General features: G+C 35.2%; 1 protein-coding gene across 7 annotated transcripts in view; it reads left to right on the top strand.

The window, feature by feature from the left end:
* Positions 1–27,416, top strand: part of ANKS1B (ankyrin repeat and sterile alpha motif domain containing 1B) — a 444,006-nt gene that overhangs the window by 169,695 nt on the left and 246,895 nt on the right. For all 7 annotated transcript variants that reach the window (XM_064451622.1, XM_064451588.1, XM_064451615.1 and 4 more), the window contains exon 12: positions 3,727–3,907. In XM_064451622.1, the coding sequence (XP_064307692.1) occupies positions 3,727–3,907 (181 nt within the window). The remainder of the gene's footprint in view (positions 1–3,726; positions 3,908–27,416) is intronic.

Raw genomic sequence — 27,416 nt, 5'->3', positions numbered from 1 at the left:
ATCTCCACAGCTATAAAACCTTGACCCCTGACTACGTTTCCTGGATATTATGGTATTTCGTGTAGTAAATAGTCTTCTTAGCATTATTCAGGACCTATCTTGAGAGACCTCGAGTAACTTTCAAAGATGCAGTCTGGGAAACCAAGGTACAAGATTCCAGTAAGTGACTCATTGACTCGCTACACATTCTACCCAGAATTTGGCTCCAGATTCTAACAAATGTAAGGTATCCAGAGTGCCTACATGTGAGCTAGATGTGGGATTCAGTCTGGGACTAAAACACCTATGCTTTCATCTCTGTATATAAGAATCTCTGTCTGATTTGGATATCTAAACTCCCATCATGGTCAGGAGAGATGTAGATTTCAATTCGGTAGCCTAAAACTAGGCATCTACTGTCATTTGAGGTGTCATAAATGTGTCTTTGACATGCACGTGGAGGCTGTCAGGTAAGATATGGGGCACACAGAGGGGAGACCTGCACTCTTCTGGATGGCAGCCTGAGGCCAGGTGGGATGCCCCAGGGAATCTCCAGTGATGGTGGATACCTATATTAAGAGAGGTGAACCAAGGTGTCTGGGTGAGCTGAATTGTTCTCTGGACTCTATTGATTGTATTGACTAGATCTCAGTTGACTGTAATGGGAGCTTAGATAGCTAGTGTATATGTGAATAGCTATGCTATAAATATAGTTATCTAAATCTGGAACTGAATTTAAGGATAACTGTAGAAAAAACCCAATTTTTTCTACAGTTTTTGTGCAAACTGTACTTTAGAGAGATGCAGAGGGATGCAGTAAATATAAACTGGTTTACTGCATCTCTCTTAGCATATATTAATGAAAAAATAGCATACTTCAACAACATAACTTTGTACAGGACCCAGAAAAGGTGCAAGAGTCTCCTCTATTTAGCTACAAATGGTCAGATCCTAGATTCCTGTGTAATTATATAGAAAAATTATTAGCATGTTTTGACAGATGGACCTTGTTAACTCCAAACAATGTAGCAGAAGTGTTATGCTGTAGAGCACTAGAGGCTGTGTAAGGTTCTGTACAGAATCCTTAGATTGGAAAGACATATTAAACTGAGATATGTTTGTCTGAATTAATAACATAATATCGAAACCCAAAATAATATAGGTGGTATTTTGTATCACCCAGGTCAGTAGATACATGTTAGCAAGAACAAACGGAGAACATGTTTATAGCTTCCATGATCATCTCTGAAAATCGCTCTAGGCTTACTTGATATCATTAACCCATGTCTCCAGAGCAAATCATAGCTATTGATTGATGGACATCTTTTCAGAATTTGTGAGCATTTGCAAATTATACTGATATTTAAAAATGCTTCAGAAAAGTTTGGGGCTTTTTTTTGGTTGTTCCCTCCCTCCCCACACCTCACCAAGACCTTGCAGGTATTTTTGTGAAACTTTTTAAAGATGTTAGCTTGAAATACTACACTAAGGCGTAGTGAAGCAGCTGATCATCCATAAGTTAGTACAAAGCCATATGATGTATCAGATACTGCTATTCATACTCCAAGAAGGGGGCACACAGCTGAAACTATGGCTGGAGACCTGGCTGGATGAAGGCCAGAGCAGTTTTTGAAGCTGCTTAGGAAGACTGAGCTGGATCATCCCAGCTGCCTTTTTAGGTAGGAACTGTCTCAGTTTTGGAATAATCAAAGATCCTGTACATCATGTTACTTGAAGTGTCACCTTTCTAACTCAGAAGCTGAATTCCTGCAAAATCACAAAGACAACATTGTTTGGGAAAGGGACAGGAACATGTTTCTAAATGACCAGAGATCCTTTTCAGTTTTAGAAATAATCAGGTCATTGATGAATTTGTTGTCTAGCAAAACTGTGCAGTTTAGGTTTAACTAGTACATGTGAATATTTTTGGTCTGATCAGAGAGTTATTTTGGCTCAGGTCCCAAACAATGACTTTTAACCAGGCTGTTTGATGTTGGAGTCTGTCCCTGTTCATTGAACTCTCCCATGAAATTACTAGCCCTAGGAGTCAGCCTTTCAAATCAGAAGCTGTTTTTAATTATTAAAGAAAGTAAATCCCCTCATTAGACTGTAGGTGAGTTCCAGATGAATGCCCAAATTTACCCTGTGCAATTTTTCTCAGTTTTAAGAAGACACAGTTAATTCACATGGTGCCCAACACAACTTTAGCAAACAATCAACATTATGCAAACCTAAGCCTATTCGAGTTCTTGTCCGACATGTTTGATAGAGTGAATTTTTAGTGAAAACTGTCTAGTTCTGTATTTGTAACAAAAACATTGCAGGGCTCATAACCTAAAAATGAAATAGACCACAAACAAAATTGAAAATTACTCCACTGGGATAGATTGTATTTTAACAGGTAGTTCTAAGTAAGGTATGGTGAATAGCTTCATGGTCCAGGGAAGATCTTATTGCTCCCAGGGCAATAATTTGGTCTTGACACTAATAAAGTAGCAAATTCTTGACCTTTACAAATATTCTGACCTGTTAAGCCTGACATGCTAAAACAAGAAGAGTTAAAGCACCCTTTACTCTCTTTTTCTAAAGCCTTTAGTTATCTAAGGCAGCAGGTCCTGAAACACTTTTCACTGTACTGAAATAAATATACAGACAGCTGTACACCTGGATGCAGGGCCTCCTCTAATTTGGAAGAGACATCTAAGGTTTCAGGTCATTGGTCCTGAAGCAGCAAGGAGCATCGTGGGGATAGGATATTCTGAGTATGGAGCCATATGAGTGCTGCAACAGACTATTTAGCATGACATTGCAAACCATCAGTGGTCTGTGGCTTATAGTCCGTGACATGGAGCACTAAGGTTATGTCTATATTAATAAGTAGTGCAGTGCAATGGAAACAGATCTGTGTAGTGAAAAAGTTGTTGCTGACCTGATGATCACAGTATATAGGTTTCATTGGTTTTAATTTGGGCTAGCTTTAGTGTGATCCTATGGTCAAAAGGTCATAAAGAGTTGGAGCACATTTGGTGTACAATTCTGTAATATACTTTATGGTGCAGATCCATCCAAAAGGAATGAGTTTCTCATGCTCTGAAGCTGCTCTGCAATCTAAAGCACAGCCATTAAGTTGGGTCAATGAAGAGGTTCCCTTCAAAAGTAAATGTTTCATACAACTAGTATCGAGTTTTTCACTGTTCCATGAAAACTCCTGAAGAAAGCTTGATTTTCATGTGTGTTTTTTAAGCTGACACTTTTCCCCTAAGCTTTTATACATTGCAGTCTTTGAATGTTTAAGACAGCCCTTCATAAATTGAATAAACAGCCGACGGTTGCTTTTGAGGGATGAGTGCTTGGTATTATACTGTAAATTTCATTACACAGGCATCAGTGGTCTAATTCTTTTGCAAGATGTACCCAGCAATGCAGCTGGTGAAGAGCTCCCTTTCTTATCGAAACACGATTGCAATTATTATATGCAAGGCTGTAAAGCCCTATTTTATTTTTAATTAAATTTATTAGAATGAAGACATGCATTTTTTTTTCTAATAAAAATTAATTCAAATTTTGGAAGGAAATTATTTCTACACAACACAGCTTGTATATGATATGTTTTTTACTAGTATAACCTTTGAGCCAAATAAAAACAGTACAAACAGAGAAACCCTAGGTAAATTTATTAAATGTCAAGTAATGAAAACTACAAAAAAGGTCTGTATTTTTCACCCCAAACCTCTGTTTTTCTTGTAGCCCAAGCAGCGCACATCAATAGTATCTTCTCTGGAATTTCACCGAATGAATCACAGCCACAATTATTTTGAAATAAACTCATCCATTGGATGTACAAGTTTTATTTCTACTCCTGCAATCAGTCCAGCTAATTATTCCTTTGGATCTCTGGAATACAGTGTTGAAGAGAGAGAACTTCCAGGTATAGAAAAAAAAGCTTACTTTGGCTATTAACAAAGCTGTATAAAACTATAGGTCTGTGGGTTTAAGCTGGAATTGCTGTTGTCTTTGGTAGTGAAATACATTAATCATAAATACACAAAATTATTCCTGTTTTTTTTCTTCTGCTCCTCATCAAAGGGTTCCCATATTTCATTACCAATATTATTAAAATACACTTTTTCCTGATTATTATATTTTGAATAAATGAAACTTTGCTTTGCAGTAATGCCTAGAATTCAGATATTGTACATTTTGAAATTACGACGACTCAGGTACACATCTGCTTTTATCATTGTGTGTTCAGCATACTCTAATATGAATTTTAAGTTGGAAAAATGTAATTAGAAATCATTATCTAACCATCAGTAAAGATGAGGAAGGGAAGATTTCTAGGGAATCTGACATTGTTTCCGCAGTAATAATGGGATTCGTTAAAGCAAAACTTTAATATATTTGCTCTGATGGTAAGAATTGAATAGGGTGATAGCGTGATTCTAACTGTGAAGGCTTTATCTGTATGTAGAGGTTTACATAATGAAAAAGCTTTAAAAATGATTAAAATGGTTTCTTCTTCACAGATCAAAACTTCAGGAGCAAGAAAGTGTCAGTAAACCGTGCATTTAGCTACTTCTGTCCCTTCAAATTTCATATGCAAGTTGCTTTATTGAGGCTAAACTTGTAACAGAAGAGTATAGTAGTTGGGAAGGATGATGTATTGAAACAAATGTCTTTGATAGCTAGTTTATGTGATCTGCAGATGGAGTTTCTTTTAAAGGGATACTGTACTTAAGATATAAATAGAAGTAGATTACTATAAAATAAAAAAATAATACAAATGTTGAAATTCAGTACAAACTTATCAGTTGGCTTGTGTAACACTGGTTTTCAAATGGGATGAATCCTCTGCATTTATGGTTGGTAAGGTTTGAAAATTCTGAAAACTGTTGATTTTAAATGGTAAAAAAATTATTCATTTCATCGTTAGATCAAAGGAAAAATATACTGTTAAAGAACTGTCATCAAATAAGTTAAGAGTGCAAAACCCCATAATCTGTTATGGTGAAGAAAGAGTTAAAATTATCAGAAACTATTAATATTGTTTTTCTTGGGCTGGCTGTGTCATTATCTTGAAACTAAGAGAATGTGCTTATATTTATGGATGTAGCAAATATTTTCAAGTCTAACTGGAAATAATTAATTTGAATTATATCTTTTATTCCGGGGTGTGGGGTAATTTGATTGTTTAAGGGCATGGGTGTTTTTTGTTGTTATTGTTTTTTCTACTGTGAATTCTCTGCAGTGATCACAATTTTATTCTGGGTAGTTGAATGATACTACATATGTCTTGAAGTTTAAAAGCAAAAATGAGAAAACAGAAAGAACATTCATTGGAATTAGATAATGAAATTCTCCAGATTCCTGCTGTTGCACAGTTCTGGTTGAGTTCTTCATAATACCTGGATTTGCTTTACTTTTGTCTGCTTTGGTTAAGTTTACAATGGACTGCACTCAGTAACTTTTAATCACGGCATTTCATTTGGTCTGAAATCAGAACGATAATATGCTTATTAGAACTGCACATTTCTAATTTGTGGATGATTGGATTTATGGACTGAGTGGAAGCTGAATTTCCTCTTGCATCTGCTAGAAAGCTAAGAAAAAATAACAAAGACAAAATGACTAGTTCCGTAGTTCTGGGCATCCTCTACAAGTTTTTCAATAAGTACAGTTTATCATAAGTAAATCATTAATCAGTAAATTAAATCAGTAAAATAAAATTTAAATAAAATAAATAAATTAAATTAAATAAATAAATTAAAATAAATTAATAAAATAAAATAAAATAATAATAAAATAAAATAAAAATAAAATTTAATCAGTAAATGAAATAATTATAGTAAAAGTGCAATTCCCCACTCCCCTTCTCAGATGGTTTCTATCCTAGAATTATTTAGGTAATATACAGGATCACAGATTAGAAACAATCTTAGTCTGAATGAAAAAAACCAGCATTTTATTTTCTTCATTAATGTCCTTTCGAGTCCTTAATGATAGATGATGCACTGTAATTCTGCAAGAGACAAGGAGTACTAATGTGTAAAGAGAATTGCAAAATCCAGAAAGATCTCTCTTGGAAGAGTCTCTGAGGTTTGTCTCTTACGTAGATTGTTAAAAGCTGAAGCTTGAATAATAATGGTCAGCAAGGAGTAGCAGAAGCTGATGTTTCACTGAAAGATTCCTTGTTCCTTTTCCAGATCTACAGTGACAGAAATTACAATTAATCATATGTCTTGATTATAATCCTCTGAATTGCCAACTTGTTCTGAAAATTCATGGAAGATCTGCACCTTAAAAGAATGTTTAGTTCAATAATAATTAAGGATTTGTGGGCATTTGAGTGTTTCTTTCTGTATTATATTCTTGGGCATTTATGTGTCTCTTTTTTTCTTTTTAAAACATCATCAACAAAAAGCAACAGATTATTTTATCATGCTTATTGAGGTCAAGGGTATTCTGGCTGACCAGAAAGAAACAACGTACAGAAGGAATCAATTTTCATAGTAACTGCAGCTAGTAGTTTTCTGTTGCCTTCTTTGAAACAATCAAAATACTTTTTACAGGATTTCTAAATCAGGAACTGCCATCTAAATAAGGCGTTAGTATTTCACTACTCAGTTTCAGTGCTTTTTACGTGTTGTTTTTTGTTTTCAGGAAACTTGCAATGATTCATTATCATTCAGATGAGAGTGGTAGATGAATACAACAAAATAATTATTCCAATTCTAAAATCTTCATCATTTTACTTCTACCTCAATAGTCTACTACCAAAGAAGACTCAATCTCTTGTAACTTTTAGTGGATTAGAGGAAATTCCTTTTTATATTTGGGGATCACAGTTTTACTCTTGGTGTTTGCTAATACCCTACATCCCCTGATTTGAAACGGGGATCCCGATTTTCAAGAAGTGTATTTCTATCAAGTAGGAAACAACTGAACTCTACCACAGAACTATATTGTCTGACTGACAGCATATGACAACATTTTCTGATTAATTAGCTGGAGAACAGTTCACATATAATGGTAAGTATGTGCTTTACCTTTGCAATCAGGTGGTCTTGTAGTGTAAACAAAACCGTGTATGTTGCCTACACAGATGGCAGAAGATACCTTAATTTCAGGTTGCCTGCAACTAAAATGTAAGGATAAAGATTCTGTTATTTGTTCTGAACTTTTACTGGTGGAAGAACCTGCAACAAGTTGATAGAAACTCTTTTCTCTCTCTAGTATACATAGGGCAGACTGTGAATGCAGCTTTGGTGTGGCCTATATTCACAGCTTTATTTGCAGCAAGAACATTGACTTCATAGAAGTGTTCTCAAATTCAGAGTGAATGATCGTGCTTTTATAGCGCTGCGATTCACCTCAAGTTGGAGGTCACTTTCTATACTAAAAGTGAGTCCACTCCATTGCACAAGGAAGTAATTACTGTACGTAACTGTTATGGCAAGATGCTAGTCATTTCCTTGATCATCTGAATACATGTTTAGTAGGTGTTTTGTATGATAACAAAAAAGAAAAATTAAAGACCTGGTGGTCAGTTGATGGTTTTATTTGTGAGATATTCCTTATATAACTTTGACCATGAGCAGACCACTAGATGTGCCAGATCATTCACTCCAGAAGAGGGCAGTCTGTGCTTTCAGGGAGATGCCTCTCTGATATCATCTATGCCTTGTTATATACATCCATAAAGTTCTTTGGAAACTGTAAATCTTGAAGACTGAAGGCAACAAAATCGTGGGCATCTTGGTAATGTCAGCTTGGCACAATCAACACTTGCAGCTGAAATTTTCACTCTGGATTATTTTACTTTTCATTCTTATATTTTTCATTTTTATATTTTCATTTATATTTCATTTCTGACTGCTTGATCAGTCAGAATAATGGATCTTTCTCTAACCCATATTAACTTCATTATGTCTTCTTGTACTGACTATAATTGGGTTGTGAAATTAAAAAGACAGTTCTGCAGATATTCTTGTTCTGTTTCAGATCAGAAAACAGATCTGTACTCAGATGCATGTATGCAGCAAAAATGTCAGCAGTTGTCTGTAGGTAATCTCATTGCAATCTTTATTTTAAGTCCATGAAAATCTTTAAATTTTAAGGAAATTCTGTATACCATTCATTGTAGAAGAGCATACAGTTTTTCTCTCACCTTGTTGTGGTGCCTAAAGGTACATGCTGAGTTTATTTCTTAGTTACAAAGTCTGTCTCCACTGTAGGACCTTAATACTCTTTTTACGTGTCTTGTTTTCTGACTTTGAGCAACATTATTTCACTCATCTAAGAAGGCTACTTTGTTCCTTAGAACAATCCAGAATGTGCAATTCAAGAATTCAGTCTTTAATATGCAGACTATAATTTTTTATCTTCTACCACAAAGAAGTAATATTTGAGTCACTCCTTAGGTTTCTTCTAGAAGTGTCTTCAGATCTTTCTTTAAAGTAAATATCTGATCAAATTGTTATGTCACATTAGCCTGATTTTTCTGAAGCAAAAGCAGACCTACACTTAAAGATAAGCTTGCAGTTTTCTTTCCCTTTTAGAGAATCAAGATATTCAGCGTATTACTGTGAATGTTAGAAAGTATCAGAAACTTTGTTCAGAGGTCTGGTCTAAAATTTCTGGCTATGTTGCACTCGTAGACACAGTCAAAATTTATTCTGCTGCAGGAATGTGTCATTAGCAAAGCAGCTTTTGAAGTAGGGCACATATTTGTCTATATTACTTTATTATTCAAATATCTAATTTATTAAGATCTGATATGAAAAGATCAAACTGTGATGTCTATGTAGACTCTTCAAGCCTTGTTTCATCAATTATAAAAAGTTTTGGAATTACTGGAAGTTAAATATAAAATGAAAGGAATGCAAAGAAAAAAGAAAATGCCTTTTATTGCTAGAGGGTATTTTTAGATGTGCTATATGCACGTTCATGGTACACTGTCTTTATTAACAATGCCTTACTAATTACTAGAAGAACATGTGGTTTTCCAGTGACAGAGAAAGGGGAAAATATTGGTGTTTAATGAAATAAACATAATCAACAAATGCTGGTAAAGAAACCATTCCCATCTCCTGTATATGGACATCTGTGCTTGCAGTGGGGCAACATCTGAAAAAAATGGTATTACTGAGTACTGAGCCTGTCCTGACCTATCATTCATTGAGAGATGTTTTCCAGATGAAATGCCTGAGAAGGTCAAATTCAAACCCTCTTGTCTCTAGTTTTTAATTTTCCTCATCATCTTGATTATAATACAACAAGGTTAATGGTTACAATATAAGTAGTTTAATGTTGGACTTGATGATCTTAAAGGTGTTTTCCAACCTAAACAATTCTATGATTCTATGATTCTAAAATCTGCCAAGGCGTTCTTCAAATCAGGTTAATTTAAGCCTTTTTATCTGTTTTTTTTCCCTTCAATTTATAGCCAAGTTCAACTGAGTGCGATTAGTAAGACATAGTAGAGCTATTCCAGGAACTGCTAGTGGGGATCATACTTGGTACCGTCTCAAACAATTTCTGTTTTGTTCTAATTAAGTTGTCCAGCAGATGCAGCATGTTAATGTCTCCTTATGTTTCCCTTCTTTTTGCTGCTTCTAATTCCAGCCTTTGCACAGTTATCCAAGGCAAAGATACAGCCTGTCCCACAGGAACAGAGAAATGTAGGGTTAATTAATATTATGAACTTCTATTTGTTAATTATTATTGTCTTTGCACCTTCCAATTTCAAAACATCATACTCCATGAAGCTCATTGTAATTATATCTCACTGTTAGAAATACGTCAACATGCAGTGTATAATGTCCAAAAATCTGATGGCAGAAAGATTAAGTTAGGCGATGCCTGGAAAGCTGTACATGAAAGTGGCTCCTGTTGTTCCAATCAAACATAATCTATTTTTTTGGAAGAAACTGATCTTCTGTGCTAGCATTTGCATGAAACGTTAGATAAAATAAGCCCCTAAATCCTATGCCACCTGAACTTAAAAATAATCTTGTTGGAAATAGTTATATTTTCCCAACTTAAACTTCTTGACAGTGTTACCTAGATGCCTATATGATGTTATCTTTTAGTCTTTTCTCAGGCATAAATGAATTATCTGGGCTAAACCCACTTAGTAACTGTTAGTGTGAAACTGCTCTCCAAACATACTGTTTCACATGTCACTAACTGTGTGGATATTCTGATTGCTAAGTCAATAGTAAACTAATATGAAAATAAAACAATTTGAAGCAGGCATATTGAAGGAATAAAACTGCAGATGAGTCTCTAAGCCCTGTTGTCAGATAAAACATTGGGTGTGTTAATAAAACAATAAATGACATGAACAGCTAACCTCTTTTCAAATTAAATTCTGAACCATCTGACCACATGTGGATAGGCATGTGTTGAGCATATGTGTGTGCATATCTTTTATTCAAATGGCTATTCTTCAGAGGATTTGCTCTTTTCCCCCTTGTTATTTGCTTACTATGAATAAAACCAATTAGCAATTGTTGACAATACAAGGGAAAAACAGTCCCATGTAATATGTAAAATACATTTACTAATTTTGAAAGCCTAAATTCTTAAGCCTCAATCCGGCAAGCAGGAAGGTAGGAAATAGAGCAATGCTGTGATGGATGGAGATGAGAATATCTTAGATACTATCCTAAAATTGGTGAAGATTTCCCTCAGGATCCTTAGGGACCACTATGTGTTACTCTACAGTCAGCTTCAGGTAGTAGCGATTTTTTTTTGCCCCTAAAGTGAACATAAAGTAATGTATGCACGTTTGTGTACATATGTATTTGCACTATTAAAATCTATTACACTTCATTTAGTTGCTTGCACACATCCTCTTCTTTGTGAGATGACAGAACAGACACGTAACAGTGGTTCGTCACATCATAAAATGTTTTCCTGAAGGAATACCAGATATTACAACAGTAATCCTATGAAGAATTTTTAAAGACCTTCTTTGGAGGAACAGGTTATGAATGCAATTGTTAGAAGCAATATAATTCACGTTTTAATTATATATATCTGATGTGTAGTTTTCCAGTTATAATAATTATCTTGACATGTAAGGTCAAAAGAAAAATACTTTCTGTAGTGTTTCATTTACAATTCTTAGCCATTTCTAGAAACACAGTAACTATAGGCAATACTCATATTTATCTGATTGTCATCTTAGTCAAATCTTTGCTTTGCTGTTTTGGGTTTTTTTACTAAGCTGGAAGCAAAAGAACTCCTTAACTTGTGGTGGGACCATTTGCAGAGACAGATCATTTTAGTCTTTAGGCTGTCAGCATGCCTTCTGTTGTTCCCTTATCTTTCCTTTGGACATTTTTTAAATAAGATGGACCAAGCTCTGGAGGGATGCTTGTGAGAACTTCATTGGTCAGAGTGGCCATTGCAAGATGAGGGCTATGAGAAAGAGCACTAGGATGTTTCAGTCTTCAGTTCCTCACAGTATTGTTTGTGGTACAGTTTTATTTCACTCTGTGAATGCACTTAAGCTGATTGTAGCGTTATTTAGAATATTCTATCGTACATTTCAATCTATTTTTCTTTTCTCGCTATCATGCCCTCTTATTCATATTTAATTGCTTTTCTGCTTCTTCTCACCAGACTATTTCTATCTTTTAGAAAGCTTTCTGCTCACCGCTATATTTCTGAGCCCTATGTGAGATGATGAGAACTGAAGGAAATGGCAAACACATGCCTGTTTTTTTTAAAAGAACTTTTAGTCCTCTGAGCATACTTAGTGAGCTCCAGTTTAAAACAAAACAAAGCAAAACACTCTCTGTATTACATACTAACCAGTAACAAAGAATTTTATCAGTTTTCTTTTCTCCTAAGACCATTCTGAAATAAAAGACAATTTTTATTTCTCTTTCTTACTCTCTGTGCATGTAACTCAACTACATCTTTTTCTATTTGCTGTTCCTTGCTATCCGGTTGTAATGCTACTATCATTTGCGGTAATAAATCTCTCTTTTATGTTGTTCCACACTGTATAAAAAAATGGTCTACATGTGCGGGAAAACAAGCCTTCTGTACTTTTGGTGAATATCCAACAACTAGGGTAAAGTCAGTCTTACTCATTACCTAATTAACTAGGTATTTTATAACCACCTCTAGTTGAACAATGTAAAAGAGATGTGTATCAGAGTACATTGCAGGTAGTACAGTCCTTGCAGACAATGAAAGTTTGATGCTCTTTAGTCAAAGGAGAAGATTGAACCCAGATCTCTCTCTTTCTGGAATCACTTTGTCTATCAGCTATCATTTTCACAGAATCACAGAATGGTAGGGGTTCGAAGGGAACTCTGGAGATCATCTTGTCCAACCCCCTCTGCTTCAGCAGGGACACCTAGAGCAGGGGGCACAGGACTGTGTCTGGGCGGGCGTTGAATGTCTCCAGGGAAGGGGAATCCACAACCTCCCTGGGCAGCCTGTTCCACTGCTCTGTCACCCTCACAGGAAAGAAGTTTTTTCTCATCTTTAAGTGGAACTTCCTGTGTTCCAACTGGTGTCTGTTGCTCCATGTCCTGTCATTGGGCACCACTGAGAAGAGTCACCCCATCCTCTTGACATCCACCCTTCAGATATCTATAAGTATTGATAAGATCCCCCCTCAGTCTTCTCTTCTCCAGGCTGAACAAACCCAAGCCTCTCAGCCTTTCCTCATAAGCGAGATGCTCCAGTCCCCTGATCATCTTGGTAGCTCTCCGCTGGACTTGATCAAGCAGTTCTGCATCCTTCTTAAACTGAGGTGCCCAAAACTAGACACAGCACTCCAAATGCGGTCTCGCATTTTGTTGATCTGCTATCATTTTGTCTAAAATGGAGATGACATGGAGTCCCAGAATTTTTATTTTAGCCTTGAAACCCATTTTTTTCCAGCAGGAATTAGTCAATAAATCTCAGACACTCAAGAATGGTTTCAGGATGACTGAATAGATATTATTATAAACAAAGATGAAAATTTTATGTCTGTTTTTTCATACGTTATTGAAGAACTTCTACACAGTAGCTAGTTTGATAGTTTGTAATTAGGTAAGAATTCAAAAAGATACTGGCAAGTTTGGAAAAAATGAAAAATAGTCCTTGCTCTCAGCAGCGTTTCTACGCTTCAGTAGAATAATTGCACAAATTCAGGATATAACAAGTAAAATAAATTGAAATTGTCAAGATGTTTCTTTGAAAATCTATAGAATCACTCTATGTTATACCTAATTTTGGGCTTGGTCATACAAGTTCTGTATATGGGTGCTCATTTTATATTTCTAGTTGTATGTAGCTCTAATTGTAAAGTTGTATAAACTGAAAGGAGTTTTTTCCATTTCTAATTTTTACATAGAGACTCATTATCCTCTTAGAGTTATGCAGAGGATTCACTGAGAGTTTGGACTTATTCAGATGAAGAAGATAGGGGCAGATGGCCATGTCTGGGGAGGATACAAAGCTGTACTCTGAAAATATGTCAGAACTGTCAGAGACCCAAATGACTAAATTCTCAGAAGTTTAACAAAAACAGAAGGATATAAAATAAAAAGCATTAGAAAGGCTGCCCTGAGTAAGACTAAAGTTTTGCCTGCCCTGTATCATATTTGACAATGATCAAACATGAATGCCTTTGGGAAATGTGTAATTGCGAAAAAAAAAACCTCATAGTGACACCTCTTCAGAATGCCATTACAGCCTTCAGCTATTTGCAGCCCAAGATCTTCCTGGATATTTCCTACATATTACGTAACCTTAGTAAATTTATATTGTGTGATTTATCCATTCTCCATTGAACCCATGTATAATTTTTGTACCCACAAGACATTATTGCAAGGAGTTCCACACTTATCTAAGTATCTAATCCTCATGAGGGGGTTGCACCTTTCATTTCCAATCATTTAAAAATTCAGAAGACTGAAAAGTGGGTCCATTGTTTATGTTATAGAACTTTCATTTGTGTGACTGGCACCTAGCAGATTGTGACACCAGCTGATGCCAATTTTCTGCATTTCAGCAGAAACTGAGAACTAAGTTTCATAGAACTAAGACTCTTCATTCCTGAGACATAGAATCATTTTCTTTTGGATTGTGGCTTTTTTTTTCTAGTTACGGATATTTTTCTTATATCAAGAGAAGCCCTTTGAAAAATCAATTGAAAGAAAAGTCTTATTCCCACTTTTGTTGATGTTTTGTAGAGCTCGTTAGTGGCTATTTACTGTTTGTACATTTGCAAGAATGAAAGTATTGAAGGCTTAGTAGTGGCATTATTTATGTATGTTATTTCTTAATATTTAAGTCATGCTGAAGTGCCCTGTTAGGAAGGACTCTGGGTTGATCTTGTACAGCAAACAAGGAATAATAATACTCATTTCCTAAGGATTTTTTTTTAAAGAAAATATTTAAGAATTGCTGTCTCCAGACACATCTCAGAGGAATGGCAGGACTCTCTATAGTCCTCCTTCCCCAGAATCCATACTAGCAACAGTAGGGGCAGCACACGTCTCATGTCATCAAAAAAATCAAACATAGATTTCTACGTAGTCTTACCACTCACTACGTAGTGAGTTTGTATCACACTTCTGACGATCAATAATTTGTAATCTATCTGCAGTCTCTTTTTTAATGTATCGGACAGCTTGTAGCGTTGGTAATAAGATCTGTACTTCTGGTACCAGTCAGGCTTTAAGTGGCTGTAGAGAAGTATGTCCTTGCAGAATTGTTTGCAAGATGCTTACTTGTCAAGAAAGAAGAATCTCCCTGCAAAGCCTCAAGCTCTATGTGAAAACCCAAACACATACACAAAATAATTTTCACTCTAGCGTTTTTACTACCACTTTAATGAAAATCTAGTTTAGTTTAAATTCAACTTAGTTGAATTCTCTAGGGCCCAGTATGCTTGCTTTTTTAAAATTTAACCTCAAGTTTTTCTTCAAATATAATGCTCCCCTAGCAGCTTTTCATTTATCAAGCTATTAAGGTATCATATATATACCCACACATATGTATATAGTCATGCTTGAGAGCTGTTTTGTTACTGTTACACTTAGCTTAAATGAGCTGTAGTCAAGAGAAAGGTAGATGTAGGTTTATTCAGTTTTAATGTTCACTGGATTCTATAAAATACTAAAAACCAATACTATAATTCAATAATAATTCAATAACAAGTGATTAAAAGTTAATTTACTTTTTTTTTTTGTTACTTGTTTTGGTGCTTCCCATAGAAGGACAGTGGGGTTGCTGGGGATTTTAGTTTCTGATAAATGGGTTTAAATTATGAAAAATTTACATTTCCCTATGCAACAGGGCACTAAGAGGCAGTTTAATATTGTTATTACTAAGGAAAGAGCAAAAGAGCGAAAAACAGGCATCCTTCAAGTGAATCCTGTATATCGTATACTTGCTGGATCTTAAAATACTGTCTTAGTGCCATATTAAAAATGGTGGAAGAACAAATCACGTGTATTTTTAAAAAAAAAAAAGCCAACAAAGGTATAGTGCTCACACTGAAGCCCATCTTCCTATTTAATGTCAGCTAGGAGGAATAGAGTTCATGCACTTTCAGATTGCTCCAGGATGTGAACCAAAGACAACAAATGGGAACTGTCAGGAGATTTCCCAGCCAATCTAAAACACTAATGTAGATGCACCTGTAAACCTTCAGTATAAATCAGCTCCTATCATCCACTAAAGAATCAGAAGAATGAAAACAATGAGAAAGGAGAGATTCTAAATATTTCAGCTATAGAAAAAGCTCTAATTGTCCCTTTTACTGTGTCGAATATCAGAAATGAGAATGACTATGAGATACAGGTTTTGTAAAACCAAGCTTATTGTTTTGCTTTTCTGAGTTAGATTCCAGGAAAACCAATTATTAAAACCATAAATATCAAGCTATTTGAATTGCTTGGTATTTATTCAAGCAATTAGAATAACCTTACTTGCTTGCTAGCTTGCTTGCATTCCCCTGCAAAAGTGAGATGATACTCATAATTGGCCTGTGCTCCCTCCTCTTGTAGAAGGTGCCACCTTCATAGGCAAGAGAAAGGCGACACTGCAAAAGAAAGAAATAGGATAACAAAAAAGAAAAATACTGCTAAAATTACAGGTCCGGGGAACATGGAAGACTGTTTTTCCCTGTATTACCAGGATTTTTTCACAAAGATAAAAACATTCATTATTTCTCTTGAGCAACATGGACTGCATGGATTATACTACCCCAAGCTTTTTTATAGCTTACGAGGTAGTTTTGTATCATGACCACAGAATAATAAATATTCATCACAATTTTTTTCATATTGTAAAATGATATATAGTCTGTCCACCTTTTCTTTCCCTTTCTGAGTGATGTACTCCACTTCAGAGCTTACCCTACTCTAGTAATTCCTATAGGTAAAAATTCCCTGATGATGTCATTCCAAGTCAGTGGAACTGACAGCCCATATCTGCCTACATGGTGTGTCTCTGTGTTGTCAGCGGAAGTTCTCCTTGGACAGTATATCACTTACTCAGAAATACTCAGAGAACTTAGGCAGGCAGTTATGTTTTGATGGTTTAACAAGTAGCTGTTCCTCGCCTCATCTGCTGTATCTTCATGCTTTTACTCTACAACAAATGTTAATCTACTTCACAGTGAAATAGAGCTGGAGTACTGTTCCTTACCATCCATGTAGGAGTGCTAAGAGTATACTCGTGGCCAATTACTGCAAGAACATTGATGCTCAAGTGACACATTGCCCCTTATCACATGGCTGTACTTTGAAAAAGGATGGGGAAATTGAAATATCACTAGTCTCAGTTAAAGACAAGGTAAGGAGCACCAAAGTACTAAGTGCCTTGCTTAATTTTGAAGAAAAATTTTGGAACAGACCTTTTCCAATTTCCAATCATTTCATAATCAGACTTATGATTATTTCAGGATTTCAGAAAATTCTGAACTGGTACATTCTTTCTCTCAAGAACATTCTTCCACAGTATAGCAGCAACTGAAACATCACCTATAGCAACAGTAGCCATGGGGAATTTTTTTTTCTCCAGCAGTGAAAGAAAACCACTGTCACAGAATGTAGTACATACAATGATATCAAAGCAAGAATATCTCATGATGGTGCTTACCTGGAATTTTGATGAAGTATACACTCTTAATGCATACTTTAGGTTTTTAGATTTTTAAATTACACTCTTTGAGTTTAATAATGTCATGTATTTTGATCTAGACTACCCTCCTCCATAGATGATATTGGGTTGCCTTAAATACTTACATCAGCTACATAAATAATCAGCACAGATACTTTAGCTTCCTTTCTCCACCTCTTAGGATTTAATCACAGATTATTGTCTTGAATAACTTTTTAACTTCTCATTATAATTAGATATTGTGTTGTGTTTTCCTTATGAGAGCTTTATTTATTTTTATGGAAGCTATATGCACTCTTAGGACTTACAAACCAAGCCTGGTTATTGGATATGCACTTCCCTTCCATTCTCTTCTTTTGCAGCATAACCAATAGGACCACTCATGCTACTAAACACCATATTCATATACTGATACTGAGCTACAATAATTTCTACCAAAGAAAATCCACACATCAGTCTGTGTATAATTAAGTTCTGCCTCAACACCACAGACAACAGATCTTGTATGATTAGCGTCCTATCTGTAAGATATTGATTACTAAATACTGTCATTAAAGTAGTATTAGGAAAAAATTGCACAAAATAGTAAAAGCACATCAACTGTATTTCATCAACTATATTTCATAGGTATTAGTCATTTTAGTCCTAAATCTGATAACCCAAGGATAGCAACACTGATGATAGAGAAAAAAGAAAATGTTTCTGAGCAAGTAAGTTTTCATCTAATAGAAATTTATTTCTTAGCATTCTTTATACCCCTAATTTATTCCCTGGAAACTTGAGAGATAAGCTTGAGGTAAACTAAAGAGATTGCAGCAGGTCCAGTGGTTCTTTAAGTAAATGTCAATGGTATGATTATGCTAAATCTGATGAGAAATGTGGACGTTTTTTGTATTCTGGTTTAGGAATTCTGTCACCCGTCGAAACTGTGTGAGAAGGAGAACAAGAAATATGAGTTAGATAGGTCAAAAACAGGAGAGGAGAAAGCAAACAGTCAACAGCTTGGTGGTTAGGAAACTCGTCTGTGCTATGTAATCCTTCTTTCAAGTACCTGGGCTGAGCAGAGGTTTAAAGCTCTGTTTTTCACATCACTGGTGAATTCCTCAAATTCCTGGTCTTGTAGGCTCATAAGTTCTCTAGTTTCATCCATACATTCTTTTCTCAAGCTGAGAAACTTTTTGCCAGGAAAGTGTTATGGAAACCAACAGCTACATCTTGTAGATGAATTAGCATTTCTATCAAAAAGAGCAGAAAATTATGTGAAAAATTCCAAAGTTATCCTTTTCTGTAAAGTCAAACAAATGCAGTTATATTCTCTTACAAGACAGGTAAAATGAATTGCTACTGTTTTTTAATGGATATAGCAAATTGTTCTGCATGCTACCACTCATTCATTGATAACCTGAAAAAGAAATTAGACTTTTTATAAAGGAATTTTAATTACACGCTGTAGTTACATATTCCATATTATTCTTTGAAGTCACTGTATAGACCAAATCGTGCAAGTATATTTTGCAATATAAAATATTTGGTAAGATATCTGTGGCTAGGACTATCTTCAGAAGATGTCATAGAATATTTGATAGTGACAATACATGCAATTCAGTAAGAAAATATGTTTAAAATGGTGTTTACCAGTTAAAATTCTCTAGGGATGTGATCCAAAGCTTATTGGTATTAGCAGAAATACCATGCTGAGTTTAGCAGGTTTCAGATAGAATCAGGCTTCAACACATTAAAAATTACTAGTGTGGAAGAGCTTTTTCTTTCTAAAAACACTGGAGGCAAATACATTAGTTCAAAACCAGTGGGATATCATTCTGAACTAAATCTATAATACTAAAGTAGAACATGTGCATGATAGGTTTGAACAGTGATTTAAAAGAGATTTGAATTAGACTGGCACACTTAACTGATGAGACTTGGGATTATTCTGTGCCGTAAAAAAGCATTTAAATCTGCATGCTTCCTTTTTTTCTAAGGGTAGGGATCAGTTTGGGGCATTTTAGCACCATACATCACTTATTTCTGTTTTAGATTCTAAAAATTGCTTTGAAGTATATGCCAGAAGCAAAATTATTTCTTCCTGTAAATGAAATAACTCTTTCTCTGTGACTGTGTAGAGTCAATCTCTGCTCAGGAAAAATATAATTTTTAAAAATAGAATAATATGTAACTCAAGATTAGCACTTTGCATTCAGAAAACATTATGGGCTAAATTGTGGCACAGTCACAAGCTATTCTGACAGAGGTGCAACAATCAAGATGATCTGTTTCAGTGAGGCACAATCTGCTCTGGGAAATAAGAGGAGGGTCTGTTGTCCATTGCATGTTATGTTGATGAGGAAGTTTACTCGAATGCTGCTGAACAGGTGGTTATTAGAAAAGCATGGGCGTGTTAGAAAAATTGGATCCATTTCCAGTATTTTTGACCCTTTCTTAAGAGTGCAAGTTCATGCAAAATACTTTGAGCCTGTTACCTAGTGTTCTCAGGTATGTCAAGTATAATGTGCTAAAAGAAAAGAGGATTGGTTTATCTCTTCAGTCCCTAGCATGAAAAGAGTTCAGGGAGAGTTGCTGTCTGCTCTTCTTGAACAGCTGTCCTGCTAGCTGGTGTAAGGTCTTATGGCAGGCTTTCACACATACACAGAAGATCAGGAGCAGTACACAGTCTGGCCCTGTACAGATTCAGAGCAGTATATAAATAGAAAATGTAGGCTTATGTTGTATTTGAAAGAGACATCTAGTTCAGACCATCACAGCTATAGTCACATGACTACTATCTGGTTTTCAGAAGATTTTCTTACCAATTTTCTGCATAACTCTGAATTCTGAAATGTTGTAAGGTCGTTGCCATGAAGCGTTATGTCATCAGCTCTGTTGCTGAGGCATTCAGGGTCAATTTTATCTTCCTATGTGAGTACGGATTATAAGGAGATTTCATATAAAGGGAAGGCAGGGCATGTTATCACTAAGGATCGGATCTGTGAATCATGCTGGAGACAGTTCTAGAGTTGACCAGGATACCAAAAGGTTTTCATCAGTGGCTAAAGTGGATCTTTGAAGCTATTCTATTTGCCACCCTTCTATTCACAACCTTCCCAGATTTAGGGTGAATCCCACAATCCCTTCCAGTCTGAGGTTGGGAGAATGCATTTTCTTTTAATGACCCATCATTGGGGCTCTTGTCTGCATAAAACAGGAGTGAATTTGGTTGATGATATCAAAAGTACAGTTGAGACTAAATATATTACACATGTGGAAATTATTGTGACATTCTTTTCTGAGCATCCAGATTTCTGGAAGGAGTAAATTGGATGTACTGGTGAGTGCTTTAGAATACCATGTATGAGGAAGAATAATAGGATAGAAGATGTTTATCCAAAATTTGAAAGGTCTCTACATTGTTTAATGGTAGGTGGTGTAATGTTTGGGAAATGAAAGTATATAGAATGTTCTCATCTGGGATTATCTTTTGGTGACTTTGAACTTCTGTCTGGACCCAGAAATGCACAGTAAATGCGACGGCTCTTTTGAAAAGTGTGGTTAACAATAGAAATGTACTTCTCCAATGAGGTATTTACTAAAGCTGTTTGAAGCTCAAAGTCTGAATAAGCAAAACAGACACAAAAGTTGCCCCAATTACGGTTCAAGTGTGATTCTGAATATTTTTTTATAATTAGATAGCATATTGGAATTATAGAATTGTGATAAAGAAAGATTTAGTGAAAACTATGCTGCCCTGATATTTTGCAAAGCGTTACTGAAAATAAGTTAAGTGTGAAACATTTCCCAGATGGTAAAAATTCACTCGAAGGAATTTAAATTGATACTCAAAATATTGCTGTGTTCATGAAGCTCCTTTTGCATCTCTAAAAAGAAAATTGCAATGTACTCTAATCACTGCCAATTGTACTGTAATTTATTACAGGGAAGATTAAATGAACACAAAATTGCAGGTGGAAAATTGATCTCTCCCTGCATTAAAAACTTGCAGTATAATATCCTCATCTTTCAAGTTTTGACCTATTTTTGCTATATTATCATGAAACTGAGCTTTCTTCAGGGAAATATCAGTAAAACATCATGCCCTTACGAAACAACTGTCAGTGTTAATTTAGTTACAGAGACATTTCCTTCAGTGTAAGCAAGATTTCTTATAATCTCTTGAGTAAGTATTAGTTTCTAAAAAATATTTTTAATCAAAGGATTCATTATTTTGTTTAAAATATTTGAGTCCATTTAGGACAACAATCTAATATAAGCCTTTCTTCAAATTCCTTAACATTGCCAGTTTAAATTGTTTTGCTGTCTAAAGTACTCAATTGAAGGTTGCTACTGGGCTTTTTTTTTTCCAGATCTTGCATAACATTTTGTTACCTAACATTTGATATGTGCTTTATGCAGAATGAGTCAATGCCAGTAATGCTTACTTGATTAAAGAACAGAAACATACAGATTTAATTTGGTATTACCAGCATAATAATCAGAACTAATTCATATAATAGATGGCACATTCTTTGTCAAATGTGACTTACATAGAAAAAACAAAATTAAGTACCTTCATAATTAAAATATCTATAAACTCAATGCAGGGAAAGATTTTTCTAAGTTAAGCAAGTACTTGTGCATGCTCCTGCATAGACATGCTGTTTCCCCAGGATTTCCAACACAGAACTTCAATATTTTATGACAAACAAACAAAAGCAAAAGGACTTCAGCTGTGACTGATCCGAATTCTGTCCTTGCTCAAGTATCATTCAGAAGCTGATCACAGTTTCACCCATACAGGCCACAACGGTTTGTCTATCTGAAATGCTAAGCAAGGGAAGTATATTGTTTAATTTCTATGGCAGAAAACTATGTGATGCTGCTCATAGTCTGCTGAATAGTTTCCATTGTGTTTTTCAGAGGGAGCTGACTGTTAGTGGCAGTTAAAATGTGTTTCATTAAATTTGGATCAAAGCAGTTGTATGAATGACTGTGCTTCTACTTATTTATTTATTTCTGTGCATTTTGCAAGAATTATTGCATACTTTTCTCTGTATAGACAGTACAGCATTTTGAAAGCAAGCAATATAAGCCTTTCAGTTTGTGATATTGAGAAATGAAGGTGCTGTTTAAGAAAGATGATTGTTCTGCTTTGGTTTTTTTAAAGCTGACAGTAAAATACTAGAGGAAAACCTGAAAAACTGAGAGATTAATCCAATTCATTTTATAAAGCAGCCAAAGATGACCTTCTCACAGTAACCATATTTTAAAATAATACAGAAGTATTCATTTCCATTTATCTTACAAGCTGAAATATGGATCCAGATTTCTTGAGCATTTATATCAAATAAAGAGAGCAAAAAAGGCATATATCTGACAGTAGAGGAATATCTCTGTAAGCTAACCTGTGACACACCAGTAAACTATTAATTGTTTTGTCTTTAAACAGACTTTAAGCATAAAATAGGAAATGCAGCCACTATAGTAGGTGACATATTTATTGTCAGATTTCTTATTAATGGAAATACTTCATAAAAAATCAAGTATGAATTTTTAGCAGGTAGTTGAGAAACTGGGTTAAATGCTGATTCTTAGAATTTTACATTTAGACTAAGCTATGTAAAGAAGAGCTGTTAGCAGCTTCAGTATCTAATGTTTGCCTCATTGCTATGATTTAAATTATTCTTCTGTGTTTGGTATTTTGAAAATGGCTTATTCTAAGACATAGTTGCTGGGAATTAATCACTGTTTTCCTAACATCTTTATCACTGATCTTCTGGTCTTTAGATGGAGCCTCTCCCTTTCCAAAACACCAGGAATGACCATACATCTGCTATTTTTCTGATTCAGTTGAATATGCTAAATACTGAGCTCTTGGCTGTGAACCCGTGTCGACTCTTCAATTGCTTGTATTGTCCTTCTAGCTTAACATACCCTGACTACATTTCCTTCTGTATCAAATTATATTCATTTGTTCAAATGAAATTCAGAGTATCTAGGAAGACTGCTCTCTTTAAGATGCTGCTATAGAATGATTGCTAGAAATAGAGCTAGCTTTATTGTAAATGCTGTTTTTAAAATACTCTGGAGGAAGTAACATTAATGCTACAATTAATATTATTTCTAATTACTAATGCATATTTAAATAGTGTAAGTACAGATTATGGGAATTTTTTTTTTTGTGAGACAACACCAGAACCACATCAGCAAAATGAAAGGTGGTACCAGAACTGTGCTATGACTACCTTGATTTGGTGCAGTAGTACTAGCGTTTAGATTGCAGTGATTTTATAAAGCTTATGCTGTGCTGTTTCGGGCATCACCTGGGTAATCCAGCTGAAGAAGAGCTTATCCATTATGACTTACTGGCATAGAACTTCCTGTAAAATTAATAAGAGAATGGCTTCCATAAATCTTGTGTATATATCATAGAAATTAATCTAAAATTTTTCAATGCTTTGCTTATAATGAAGATGTGAAATATCAATGAGTCTTTTTGTTTGAACAGTGAATTTAAAATTCAACTTCCTTAATGATTTGATGCATTTTGGAAATAAGTGGTTGATATCAAGTTCTTCTCGAATTTTGTGGCATAAAATGTGCATTAAAAATAGGCAGTTTTTCTGATCTTGTGTAAAAACATACAACTTCATAAACTGGTTACTGATTCTGAATTAAATGGATTCCCATTCAGTGCAATTACTTTTTCCATGTTTTGTTTCATCGCAGTGGAGCTGGGTTGCCTAAGCAACCAGTAAAATACCAGGACAGGGACATGGCTGCTGCTTTCCTCCTCTCTCTCCTAGCCTGAACACAGTCAGTGCTGTGCAGAGCTCCCAGTCTCGCGTGCCCATGCAAGGAAAGCATTGCCCATTGTACTTGACAATGCGTAAAGTGAATAAACTCCGCTGAACTAGACAAAACCTGCACTGTTTTGTGTTGAGGGGTCTCCTAGGAAATATGGAGCTGGAGCTGTTGCATTGGATGAGGTCAGAGAATCAAGGGCGCACATCTGAGGAAGTGAATCTTCATTAGCTCTGTTGTCATAGGGGACATTATCAGGGAGAAAACTGAAGCACCAAGAAGCAGTGTGACTTCGTGGGAGACATGTAGATTATGCATAACATAGGGGTACGCAGATAATCACAAACTCTTGTTAGAGCTTTACTTTCTCTGCATACAAATTGAGCCTTGCCCAAAAGATGTGTAGCACGGTGAAGTGGTGTTCCTGGGCAGGATATTTTTCAGGAGTCCTGTTTTCACGGTTCAGCTATTGTTAGATAAAGAGGCACTTAACTGTTCCTCCTCTTGGATTAAACAGAACGTGGATGGTAGCCCCAATACTTCAACAAAATGCATTCGTCTAATTTGTTTTGCTACAATTTGAAAATACCAAATTGTTTGAAGTAAATCTCCTCCTCTGTTTAATCTACAGCCAAATTTCATTGGTAGACTATGTTGAAATACATGGAAGATCAGAAATAACCATATTATGTTCTTAACTTGTTCTTACATGTATTAATTAGATTAATTACTCTTCAGATCAGATGCTGTAATATGAAAAACAGATAAATTATATATTAAAAAGATTTGGGGTTTTTGAGTTTATACAATGAGAAGAGTTGAAATTCTTAAACTAACATTGCTTTTCCTGGCTTTAATTACTTGACATCTCACATTCATTTTTGAAGCAATTTTTGTCATGCAACTTTATTTTTTTATTACTTTATGAATATTTTCCACCAAGCTGTAATAGCAGATCTTTTCACTTCATTTTCAGTAAAAAATGAGGCAATAAGAAGGTATTTTAAGAAGATGCTTACGTACAGGGAAAGGAAAAATGACAGTTTTTATTCTTTTTTTTATTACTTTTAGCGTTGAAGAAAATAAAACGTGAATTTAGTATAAACTAACAGAGTGTAACTTTCCTGTGCATGCTGATAAGGAACTCTGATGCTTTTATCTCACTTTCTTGAGAGCACAGTTCTGGTAACTGGAGGGAGGGATGATGGGGTTGAAGGTCCTATTTTTCCTTTCCTTGTCTTCCATCAGCTATGAACCCCAATGCTCCGTAGTGTAACAGAGCATTTTGCAGTTCCCAGAACATTAAATCATTGTGACAGGGGCTCTCTACAAGTTTTTCTTACACAGCCAGGCTGGGTGGGAGTATGAAAAAGCCATGTCTCTGTTTAACATGTCTCTGCTACCAAAGAACTGTGTTCAGAGGCAGTTTATTATTTGAAAACAACCCTTTTGCTAAAGTACCTGATGGTTTTGCTTTCTGCTTTTATAAACTGTCTCTTCTTTATGGGGGGATGGGGTGTGTGTCTTCCAAAGCACTTAAAGGTAAACTGAAAATCCAGTCTTGTGACTATTTTAGTGTCAGGAAAAGAGAGTCTTTAGAGAGACACCAGTCCATGTAACAGTTCCATAGAGAGGTGGTTTTGCTCACACACACGTTAAGTTGAAATTAACTGGTCAGCTTGAATGAATGAAGGTACCCATATACATAATTATATATAAACCTGGTATTTTTCTAGAAAAAAAAGTCAAAATGCATTGCTTTTTCTTGAAAAAAAAGAAATAAAATGTCTTTCCACAATTTAAGTTTTTTGAAACATCACTAATTAACATAAGAAAAGTGCAGCCTATTTAAGAGGTTATTGCCAGGATATAGAATTGACAGCAAAATTAATGCTCTTAGTTTTTTATCATATTATTAGCCCCTTCTACATACAGACTGAACAAATCTGTTTTATGCTCCTGATAGCTAATGAGAAATATTAATACACTTACTGCGGGGGAAAACATTAACTAATCACTTGCAGACCACACTGAAAAAAAGATCTATACTCAAATATAAATACCAAACAAAATTGGATTTATGGCTATATTTAGTTTTCATTATTTGAAAGATAAATAACTGCATTTAAACTATGTACAGGTATGCATTCCTGAACTTTTTAGAGGCTTGTGTGTCTTCACAATGTGACATAAGCAAATGTAGTAAATAAACAGAAGGCTTGCATCCTGCTAAAATCCTACATATTAGTGTGAACAGACTAGGAAAATGTGGCTTAATATAATACTAGGCTTCCAAAATAAAGAGTTAAATTACTATGTATCTGTGGCTGCCAGAGAATTCTGGCAGTTAAAATTGTGTATTGCTAAGAAAAACTTAGTTGCTTCTAAAAATACTTTGACAATCTATTTTATTTACTAGCTATTCATTAAAGCTACACATTTTAATGGTAATAAAAAGTAATAGCACTAAAACATAAAAAAAAATTAAAGTAAATGGTCATGTTAAGAAATACAGGTCTTAAATTTGTTCTGAGGCAGTGTAATACATCCATTGACTTCAGTAGGCTTTGCACAAGGCTTCACATATCAAAGTTAATGGCAGTTTAACCATTTTATGTTTTCTTAGAAGCAGAATTACCACAAAATCATTATTCTGTAGTCTTTTATGCTGTCTGTGAGAAATGTGACACTCTGGAAATAATTAATATTATATTGAAAAGTGACAGATGTTAACTCCATATGGATTAGTCAGGAACTATTGTAACAGCTTCGTTAATGTTAGGTATATCAGAGGATCCTCTGGGCATTTTCACACAAAGAATTCTGTGGGGATGAAAGCCAAGGACATCTGAAGTATTCTTCATGTCTCCTGCAAATTTACTGCAGTGTAAGCTCTGGTTTTTGTACTCTATGTCTTAAATTGTTTTGAGGAGCTGGTTTGGGACCTGTATTTCATGGCATGTCTGTGGATGGTCTCTGAATGCTTCAGTACTGATGTTCTGCAGCACCAGTGCCTGTTCTTATGAAGGACTAGATGCAGTGACCCCATCCTGGGTTCCTTTGTGCAGCCTTTAATGATGGTATTCCTCCATCAGTGTCACATTTTCCTCTTGGAACTGAAGTTAATGGATGGTAGTTAATACAAATGACATGTTCTGGTACAACGCAGGCATCTTCTCTGTGAAGTGTTAGCCACTATTGGAACGAGAAAAAATGAGTCCAGGAAACCCAGAAAACAAAGACCTGGAAATAAAAAGCAGACGCTCTGAATTAATATAAATGTCCTTTTTCCCCTCAGTCCAAAGACAAACAGATGGTGCTTGGTATAGAAAGAGCTTGTAAGATAGTTTTATAATCTTTAACATTAATGATAGTAGCGGTAGTATAACAACACCTAGTTCATAAACGTGTATTTGTATGAAGTATTTCTTGTACCATCTTACCCAGGTCAGTATTGTCTCCATTTTAAAATATTTCTGTATTGTGCAATGAACGCG

This window comes from Phalacrocorax carbo, chromosome 1 (genome assembly GCF_963921805.1).
Source record: "Phalacrocorax carbo chromosome 1, bPhaCar2.1, whole genome shotgun sequence".
NCBI classification, from domain to species: Eukaryota; Metazoa; Chordata; class Aves; order Suliformes; family Phalacrocoracidae; genus Phalacrocorax; species Phalacrocorax carbo.
The sequence above is the reverse complement of the archived record's forward strand: the minus strand, read 5'-3'. Positions and strand labels throughout refer to the sequence as shown.